This window comes from Mercurialis annua, linkage group LG5 (assembly GCF_937616625.2).
Source record: "Mercurialis annua linkage group LG5, ddMerAnnu1.2, whole genome shotgun sequence".
Classification (NCBI taxonomy): Eukaryota; Viridiplantae; Streptophyta; class Magnoliopsida; order Malpighiales; family Euphorbiaceae; genus Mercurialis; species Mercurialis annua.
The window spans coordinates 5391585-5402125 of NC_065574.1; the positions used below are offsets into that span (position 1 = coordinate 5391585).

The 10541-nt window shown below is 35.4% G+C and overlaps 2 protein-coding genes across 2 annotated transcripts; one reads left to right on the forward strand and one right to left on the reverse strand.

Moving 5' to 3' along the window:
• Window positions 1-368: 368 nt before the first annotated feature.
• Window positions 369-2332, reverse strand: LOC126682590 (nuclear poly(A) polymerase 1-like). Its single transcript, XM_050378315.2, has one exon. It carries the CDS (start codon window positions 2301-2303, stop codon window positions 444-446), a length of 1860 nt encoding a protein of 619 aa, XP_050234272.1. The 5' UTR covers window positions 2304-2332; the 3' UTR covers window positions 369-443.
• Window positions 2333-5690: 3358 nt separating this feature from the next.
• Window positions 5691-6248, forward strand: LOC126681353 (uncharacterized). Its single transcript, XM_050376897.2, has 2 exons — window positions 5691-5950; window positions 6050-6248. Exons 1-2 carry the CDS (start codon window positions 5702-5704, stop codon window positions 6212-6214), a joined length of 414 nt encoding a protein of 137 aa, XP_050232854.2. The 5' UTR covers window positions 5691-5701; the 3' UTR covers window positions 6215-6248.
• The last annotated feature ends 4293 nt before the right edge of the window (window positions 6249-10541 follow it).

Sequence of the window (10541 nt, forward strand, 5' to 3'; positions counted from 1 at the left end):
GATGAATATTAATTTGTCACTTTAAAAATATTAAAAAAAAATTAATTACTATTGTTTTAAATTTATCCCCTTTTCAAAAAAATATAATAACACAATTAAAAATAATATTCATAAATGTTAACAAGTTTTAAGATTCAGTTAACTTAGTAAAAGTTTTTATAAATTAAAATATATTGATTATATTTTTTAGTTGTAATGTTTAAGTTAAATGCTTAAAACCGGATGAAATATAACAATCAAGATATTATTTATTAAATTTAATAAAAATAAAGCAATATAAAAAAAAGTGATAGCTACAATTAATATCAAAAACATATCATTGACAACATGATAAGTTTTTATAAAAATCTACATTGATTGAAATTTCAAAAATCTATATTTAAAAATCTAGAGAATGCTCATGTTGAGGCGCCAGCTTTCTTCCAGCTTACACTCTGTCCCTTCTAGCTGCATCTGACATTGGCTCTACCTAGTGAGGTGAAGCTCAACCTGATAAGTGGCTTTCGCTGAGCCACAGATGGAATCCGAATAGAAATTGGTGCCGCGAGTTCAACAGACTCAAGCTCCTCCAAGCCAACATTAGGACATAAGGAAGTGAATGCAGCAGCTCCACTGTTGGAGATCACTGGTGCATTTGATGGTTTCGTAAAACTTGTAGTATTTGGCAGTGAAGATTCCATTGAACTGTCACACATTTTCTTCAGATTTCCTACATTTTCGTCAGTCTGCTTTCTCTTCCTTCCTTCACCCGATCCATCTGAAAATCCTTTACCTTCAGCTAGTTTTTCTGCTAAACTTCGTCTGCTGTCCCAAGTTTCTTTTGAAGGACGGATACCACTTGGAAAAACAAAACTAGGAATACTTCGTCGCTTTACGTGACTTACATAGATCTCCATTCCAGGCATCCACGAGGTATACATATTGACAACATATTTAAATTCCTCAATAGTTAGCCTGATATCAAACGGTACCCCTTCATTTGCATGAGCTCCTTGTTTACGCTGCAAACCCATAAAATACGAACAATGTAGAGGCCTAGATTTGTCTGCAAATTCGCCAGGGTATGGATGGCATTGAAGCTCATTATATGTGTGTCTCTCAATCCTTAAGACAAGCTGACGAAGACGAGATTCAACCCAGCCTTTCCACTTTCTTAAATCATCTTCATTTTGTGCACCAATATCTATCTGCAGGTAATTCTTGTATGCTTCAAAGAACGCGACAGGCTCGAATAGATTATCCCAATCCGCCTTACTTGCCTCCATAGCCTCACATATATCATTCCCCCTTTGGAACTCTTCTGACATGATGCGCAAGGTGCTGTGCGACACATTGTAGCTAGAATTCATGGAAGGATAAGCAGGAGTGATGATAGGCATCAAATGATTCTTGTCCTTTGGATTTCTTCTAGGATCCCAAACTGGAACACCAAGAGATCCTTCTTCAATTGCACAGAGCATGACTGGATTCGGCCAACGCCACTGCGTATACACCCTGAAAAACCGGGAGACTAGCATACTGGGCAGTGCATTGGGAAATAGCTGGCATATGCGTGCGACAAGTAACGCCCAGTTTATACCACCTAGAAACCCTGACACATTTGAATAAACACCGCGTCGCTTTGCCCAATATTTCATGCATCGCAATGTTGTGCGGAAATTCTGAATATTAGGCAGCAATCGTAAAATATGGTCTGTAACTCTACTACCATTAAGACTACGAACAGTTTGTTCATCCGTGTTGTGTAGTACAAAGTCCTGCGAAATATCCAAATCTTCAGGAATCACCGAAAGGGACAATCTTGCATAAAGAAGATCCACAGAAACGTCCAGAAACTTGAATTTCATCACTGGAACATACGCATCAGGAACAGGATGCAACTCTGTGACTTCAGGCATCTCAGAAAGCATTCCATGTAGCTCACCGAAAAAATCTTCTTCTCGCGTCGCATGTCTAGGCCCCACGCAAAGAATGTCGATATCTGCACCGGGGCCATGCACCCCTAATCGATAAGAACCGAAGGTGAAAATCTTGGCGTTTGCTTCTTGCACTAACTGCTCATTTAACCCTTTCTTGCGGCTGACTACTTTGACCCAACGCTTCACAATCTGGTCAATTCTGCCAAGCACTTCCTCTCTTCTCACAGCCTCCTCCTGAGTCTCGTACAATCCGGCATCTTGCAGAAGCTTTTCGATCTCACGCGTCTTGATCACATCGTACTCAGTAGGGCCGCCAAAAGATATTGGTTCTGTAATGCCGAATCGGTGCTGTTGCTTCTGCTTGTTACTTCCAGGGCTCACCATTTTAGCAAATGGTTTTCTTTCTTTCTTGGTTCTGTATTTTGTAGCAGAGTGTTTGTATGGCATCATATCATACAAATATATAGAGAGGCGATTCAAATTAAGAATATTCCAAATCCTGAAAAGAAAAGGAAGAATTGTTATAGGAAAAATGGAGATGAGGTTTGTTAGGATAAATCAAATTGGTTTGTATAATTAAGGAAATAATTAGTGGTAAGATAAGTAGTAAAACAAAACAAGGACTCTCAATCCTCATCCGGGGCTTTCTACTCTACTTACATCACCACCATGCATTGCTTTCTACACAAGTTTCCTTTTAACTTAGTTTTAAGGATAATCAGTGTCATACTTAAAATACATAGCTTATTTATTTTTTTCATTTTTTGTTTTGTTGAAATTAGTTAAATTTGTATTAATTTGAATTTTTAAGTAAGGCACCAGCAGAAATGGTGAAAACCAACCGACTTAATAATTAAAACCAACTTAATCGAATTGTTTTAGCACTTTAATTGGATCTAATTAATTTAACAAAATCGTAGAAACAACAAAATTAATAAAAATTATCATCCAAACCGACCACTCCAACCAAAAACCTTTAATTAAAATGACAAAAAACCTTTAACTGAAGTAACCAAAATAGATCGTTTAGTAGTTAATTTGGTTTAACTGAATTTTTGATCATCCTAAACTATATCAATTGTTTAATGGCTAGTGGCATTAAAAAGTCAAATTTTATTGACTTTTCAAAAATTATCTTTTAAAAATTATTAATCTATTCCAATTTAGTCAATACATTGGAAATATATTTAATTTTTCAAAATCGACTTAATATTCTTCAAAATTAATTTATCCTAACCATGTGTTATCTCAATTGATAACTATTTCTCTTTTTTTTTTAAATTACATATTCAATTGTTAAAAGGTAGAATTAAATCAATTTTACCTTTCCCGATTGACAGAACGTCACGTTACTAACACTTGAAAAAGCAGCTTCAAATTAGATATATAGTAAATTGGTCAAATTTAGATAAAACTGTAATTTTTATAAAAGTTGGATAGATTCAGTATGGAAAAAAATTTAATAATCGAATATATTATATTTACTTTTACAATTTTTTTAACTAATTTAATATTAATTATAAATAAAAAGTTGATATAATTTTAATAAATTTACTAATATGTTCATTGACGAGTTACGTTACGAGTCACGTGCATAGCACGTAATGCGAAACTAGTCAAAATAAAAGTGGCCACTTTAATAAGAGAATCCGGGTAATTAATATTTAAACCAATAGAATTATCGCGTGATAATACTTTGCAAATAATAAGTGAACATGTTAAAATTTAAATATAGGTGAATGTATAATATAATCTAGGAAAAATCCATTTCCAGGTCCTTACAGTATACCTGTTTTGATTATCTGGTCCCTAAACTGAATTTTGTCTTTTACTGGTCCCTAAACTACACGGATTCGCGACTTCAGGTCCCTAAATGGAAGTCTGTTAAAAGCGTGTCTGCACGCTCCGTTGGTATTGTGTGAACTTAAATAGAGCTTCCACGTAGGAAGCCAAGTCAGACACACAATTAATGTGACTGGGTAAGAATGAAACGATCCGTTTTACCTGATCTCTAATTTTGAACAGAACGCGACACCGTTTCATCTCAATTGAAAACAAAAGTTTCTTCTAAACCTAAACCTAATTTTTTTTATCATACCATACGCCGTTCTTGTTTGTTTCTCAGTTAGGTATCGTCATTTTCTGAATTTTTTATTCCCCTTCACTAAAAAAATCCACGACTGGTAGGGTATGTGGGGTTAACGTTGCTGGGGTTAGAAACTTCCATTTTTTATTTTCATTCACTTGAATCGAAGATCCATCTGCTTCTGGTAGGGTATGTGGGGTTAACGTTGCTGGGGTTTGATATTTAAAGCAATCGCCATTGTTGGGACCTGTGCTGTGATAAAAAGGTTAGTAGATATTGTTGTTTACTCACATTGTGGTCCCCTGCATACCAATTAGAATAATTTTGTGCTTTTTATAATAATGGTTAATGTTGTCATCTGTGGTCCCCAGTTTAAGAAATTTTAGGTTTTACTATTGCCATGTTTTTGTCGAGTAGTTAGGGTTTTGTGTTATAGTTGTTGCTTAATTGATTAATTATTATGTTTTTAGGGTTTCAGACTTTTTTGATATTAAATTGCTAAAATAAGTTGTTTGTTAAGGTTTTTTCATAGTGTTTAGGGTTATTTCATAATGTTTTGAATGGACATGTTAAAATATGGTGGATTTTAGAGAGTTTCTTTGTGTTCCCATTTCTGAGCTAATGATGGGTAACTGGTTTGCTACTGTGCATTTCAGTAATGGGATATTTGTGTTTGTTTCAGGTAATATGTTGGATGTTCTTGCGACGTTGGTAATACATCACGGGGGATTGTTTAGACCGGAGCAGTATGAGGGAGGTAGTGCAATAACAGCTGCTGTACAATTGGATTTGGACCTGATTTCTTACATTGATTTAAGGTCATATATATGCTCAATTGGTTGTAGAGATATGCAGACAATTTACTACAAAGGTATGCGACGTGGCTATGTGTTAGTCCCTGATGATTCAACTTTGAGGCGCATCATTGATGAGGAGCATGCTGGTCCAGAATTTCACATATATGTCAAGAGGGTAGGTGATGTAGACGAGGATGTTGAGGTTAGAGAAATTATACCACATGAGGGTAGACAAATGGTACCAGACGAGGGTGACAACGATGTGAATTTGGATGATGGGTTGCCCCAAGAAACATTTGATAATGTTTGTGTCAATGTGAGCATATTGACAGATGATGAAGACGATGAATTACAAGCAGCAAGAACGAATGTAAGGAAGTCGAGACCTACCGGCAGGAAAAGTAAAAGGGGAGCTAGAGAAAGGGATGGAGGTGGAGGTGGTCAGGGTGAGAGAGAGAGAGCTGATGAGGGGGATGGAGATCGAGCTGGTCATCAGGAAAGTGAGAAGGATGAGGATACTTTAGAGGTTGATGATCCTGAGTCTGACGGAGACGATGAACTGGAATCAGACAGTGGTTCTTCTGATGATAATGAGAATGACAGTGTCTACTATGACAGTGATGAGTTGGGTAGTTTCTATAGCTAAAGTGATGAGGAATGTGGGGATGATGCACTGAGGAGGGCTAGTAGCAAGGTTAATTATGATCCTGAAACCCAAATTCCAGTTTTTGGGTTGGGTATGATTTTCAAAAACTTAGAAGAATGTCGATTTGCGGTTGCTAAATATGCTATTGTGAAGAAATTGGCTGTTCATTTTGTGAAAAATGACAAAATTAGGGTGAGGGCACGGTGTGCACGTGGATGTCCATTTGGCGGATCTACGTGCATATCAAGAAAGGATGAGGACTGAATCAATAAGAAAATTGGCAGTGCTAAGAGCAATGGCTAGTCTATCAAGCGGCGGAGGACGTGGTGAAGCTAGTACTAGTACCTCTGACAATGCAATCAGGCAAGGAAGCGGTCGAGGACGTGGTCAAGCTGTTTCTAGAGGTCGAGGACGAGGTCGGTGCCAAGGTAGAGGGCGAGGTCGCAGACCAACCATTGGTCGTGGAATTTTCATCGATGATGATGGTGCAGCAACACTCAATGTAAGTGTGAAATGTTATTAATTTCTAATGTTGTTTTACTGGTTTGAACTTTTTAATTATGTTAGTGTAATGACTCATAAATCATATTTGTGTTTGTAGCCTGGATCAGCACTGGCATGCCCTTTGTTTGGACCTTATGGATCAGCAGTGACAAACCCTGCGTTTGGACAGACTACACGAACAACTACCCAGTCAGCTAGACAGAGTTTGCAGCGAAAGGAAAAAGGGAAAGCTCATGTGAAAATAGCACATGTGCAGAAGTAGTTTTTTAGCTATCATATTAGAACTTATATTTTGTATTTTGTGAGGCACAGGTTTGTGATGCTTCGTGGTCTGTAAGTCTGTTGTTTGAACTTGCTATTTTGGTGTTTTGAACGTTTGGAGCCACATTGTCGTGGTGGTTTTAGGTTTGTTGTCTACTACATTTAAGTTTTTTTGGACACACATTGTTGTGGTGGTTATAGGTCTTCGCTGTGCTGAATTTATGTCATTTTGAAGACACATGGAGGTGCTGTTTATAGGTCTTATCTGTGTTGTATTTATGTCATTTTGGAGACACATGGAAGTGTTGTTTATAGGTCTGTTTATGTCCTTAATATGGGTATTCTTTTGGACCCATAGTGTTCTGGATACGAACTGTCATGAACTTGAAATGAAATGCATTGTATTTTTTCACTTTCAATTTAGCTACCAAGTATCATAAGTTATTAATTGAGCTACAAATTATGAATTGAACCAGAAGTTACAAGTCCTGTATTGAACCAGAAGTTATGAATTGAGTTACAAATTATGGACAATCTTACAAGTTCTGAACAAATCCACAAATCTGAGTTTAAACACATACCACAAACACATTAAATTACAATCCAAATCACATGCCACAAATTCTGAATTTAAACACAAATATCAACAATCACATAAGTTCCTCAATTTAAACACAACATTCACTACAGTTCCAAATTTACCATAACAAATTAATTACTACATTAAGAGGAGGTGCTTTATCAACCTTCAGTTCCTCTATTTCCTTCTCTAATCCAGCGACCATTGAGTTCGTTCTTCAATTCTCTTATTTCCATCTGCAGTCCCCTATTAGAGGAATACAAATCTGTTAGCTCCACCTCCATCTTCTCAATTTTGTCACTAGCTTTAATCAGTTCATCCTCCATAGAAATTGCATCAATAATACTTGTTTTATCTATCAAATACTTCAACTCAAATACGTCTCCTCTGAGCTTCTCTCCTTCCTTATGCAGTTCCTCATTGGATTTATTCATAGTATACAACATGTGTTTGATGTGAGGAGCATATTCCTCATCATACCACCTAAAAAAAGGGCATGGTTTGGCCTCTCCATACACCTAACAGCAGAAACAAATAAGATCACAATTAAACCTTAAATCAAACACGAGAACATCAGATATCTAAATTAAAAAACACTAACATTAGGAAAAAAACCCTAAAATGAGAAACGCTAACATCAGAAATCCTCAAACGTAAAATCAAACCCTAAAATCTAATTAAAACCATACAATTAGCTGATATCCTAATTAAGAAGGTCAATTCCATAAAATTAACAGAAACCCATTGTCACGACCCATTTTCATGAATCGCGACCGGCGCTAGGGTATGGGTATGGTTGTACCAAAACCCGTAGCTAGCCTTACAGTTAACCTTATAAATACATAACATGCAAGAAAACAATGCTCGGGCGCAACCGAGACTTCAGCCTAGTTCTAACAGTTCATAAAATACAATATTTATATAATAGATGCTCGATCAATTCCGAGTCTCCAACATAGCATAAATATTTAATAACCCAAGTTATTATATTAATGCCAAAACAACAATTAATCAATTGAATAATTCTAATAACAAGTATTAGACAAGTACGACTTCTAATTACTACTGCAGTCTAAGAATAAAATCAATTTAATAGTTTTAATAAAATAAAATAAACCTCTGAGGAAATAAAGAATCAGAGACCAGCTGACTCGCTCAAATCACAACCCTGGGGAAAATTGGGAAAAACAACAGGGTCAGATTTACTGAGTAGAGTTTATATAACCATTTACATTTATTAAGTTGAAAACTTTAAAAAACGTTTAATAAAACATTTTCATTATGGATTATCTATGAAACCCTAAACCACAATTCTAAATCCATTGTCGTGTCGGTGAGACGTATCTCAATAACCGATCCCCGACTATCACTTAATAAAATAGTAAGCTCGGGAGACGTATCTTCCACCGGTGCCCTCACTAAGGTGAGACGTATCTCAAACCTACCTCAATACCATACTCATTACCGGTGCGCACGCAGTCCCGATGATGCCCATCGAGTAGCACGTTCCAAATCAAATCCACAATGCCGAAAAACAGTTCAAAAGCTGTTTATACATATACATATACAAAATATAACATTTTCTTAATAAAGAGGTAAATAGAGATATAAACTCACTGCTTGCTATTCCACGTGAAACCTGGCAAGCAATCTAACTGTGGTTCGCCTCTGAAGTACGAAACAATCGACGAGTCTAGACAAGGTATAAAATCATAATTAAAAATAGACCCTAACTCTAGAGAGTACTAGACACCACGTAGGACTAGCACAAACAACAAGTCAAGGTAAAAGCCACACAGAGTAAACACAATACCCAAATAATTTTGATACTATAAACAAGTCCAGTCTATTGAGTTCCCGCTTTAAAATCCGTTTCAGAACATATTATTTAAATATTTATTAAATAATAAATCAATTTAATTTTCAAATAGTGGGTTAGCCGAGTACCGACAACTACCAAGCTGACCTCACATGTCGGGCGACCCAAGTCTAACCCGACCAAATATTTTATCAAAATTATAAACCACGGTTTATAATTCCAAAATAATACTTTTTGATAAAATAATAATCAAATATAAAATCGGAACTCAATAACTTGAAATATAAGTAATCAACAGTCATTATAATTACTTAACTAAAATAAGTTAGAAAAAATAATTTAAAAGTTAAATTGTAATTTAGCCAATTTGGCACAACAAGCCAAAAGTCTCAAAAATAATAATTATCCGAATAATTATTCAATTAAAAGATAATAAAACAAACTATCTTGATATATGGAAATAATCACCATAACCATGGTGATTATAATGAGTGCAAACTATTTGCCATGGATCCCAGATAATGAGTGCAAATAAAACTATAACCATGGTGATTATGAAACATTTGTTCCATCAATTATAATAATCTATGGCAAAATAATAATATTGTTGCAAACTATTGCAGCTAGCACTCTCAAGTCGAACTTTGCATACAATTTGATAACAAAATTTGATATATTTACTTTTATATGGGTTTACAGCAAGTATTCACCTTACTTCTTCCAATTGGCTTCAGTTACTCAATTTGAATTTTAATTAGCAAGTGCACCACAAATTTAATCCGGATAGATTGTTGTTTTCAGTATTTCAAAACAAATTCAAGAAGCTTTCTTTAATTTTGTCACCTATACATAATTTCTAGAATTGTTTTCAGTATTTCACCCAAAGAAGGTATGGGCTAGTCCAATGGTATTTGCCGGAAAAGAACATCTAATTCAATCACTCAGCGTTTGATTACAATTTCAAGCTACAAAACACGCTGTTGTAGGATTAAATTTACAATCTCAATATCAATACATAGTATGGTGATGCTAATCTTTATTGTTAATGCAACTATCAAATCCTCAAAGAATAACATATTAATCAATAACCAGAATACAGCAGCCGCAATTAAACAATCCAAACAGCATCCCAAAACAGCAAAAGCAGTGAAACGATGGCGATTCGTACGGAGAGGATAACGTACCAAATAACAAATTTCAATCGTAGAATCGAAGAGGACTGAGTTAGCTATGCCAGCAAACAATGAATCTCGCTTCGCTGCTAAAACGAACGAGATATTGATCAGGAACGATAAGGACCATTAATGAATTAAACTGAAATTCAAAAGTTACTCACCGAATTGCAGAAATCAGGGAGGGAGAGAGTGAAATTTTCAGAGATTTGCAGAATAACGTGACGGCTAAGGTTGAATAATAGAAGAATGATTAGGGTAAAAAAAAATATAGATTAAATAGGCAAGAAACGGCTAGGGTTAATGAACTAAACTGAAGAATAAAAGAAGAATGCAGGTCACATTCTTGCGAGCCAACATAACGTTTAATACTTGATTGGGCTTTTTATCACTAATATTAAAATACTATCACCATTAAAAATAATAATGAGAATAAAAGGATAACTAACTTTTGTAGTGTATTAAGATTATTCAACAATACACATATATAATTTGGTTAACGAGATCCAACCAAAATTTGGTCGAACCGAATTTTGGATGACCCAAAACCAACCCAACACGAATCGGATCACGATTCGAACCACAAATCGAACCACGAATATGCAAACGACTCCAAAATTACTGGAATCCCATTGGAAAAAGCCAAAAAAAAAATTACGGGATATTACATTCTCTCCAACTTATTAAAAATTCGTCCTGGAATTTAAAACAAAACAACCGACGTACAACATAGCGTAAAACTACGCGTCAATCTGAA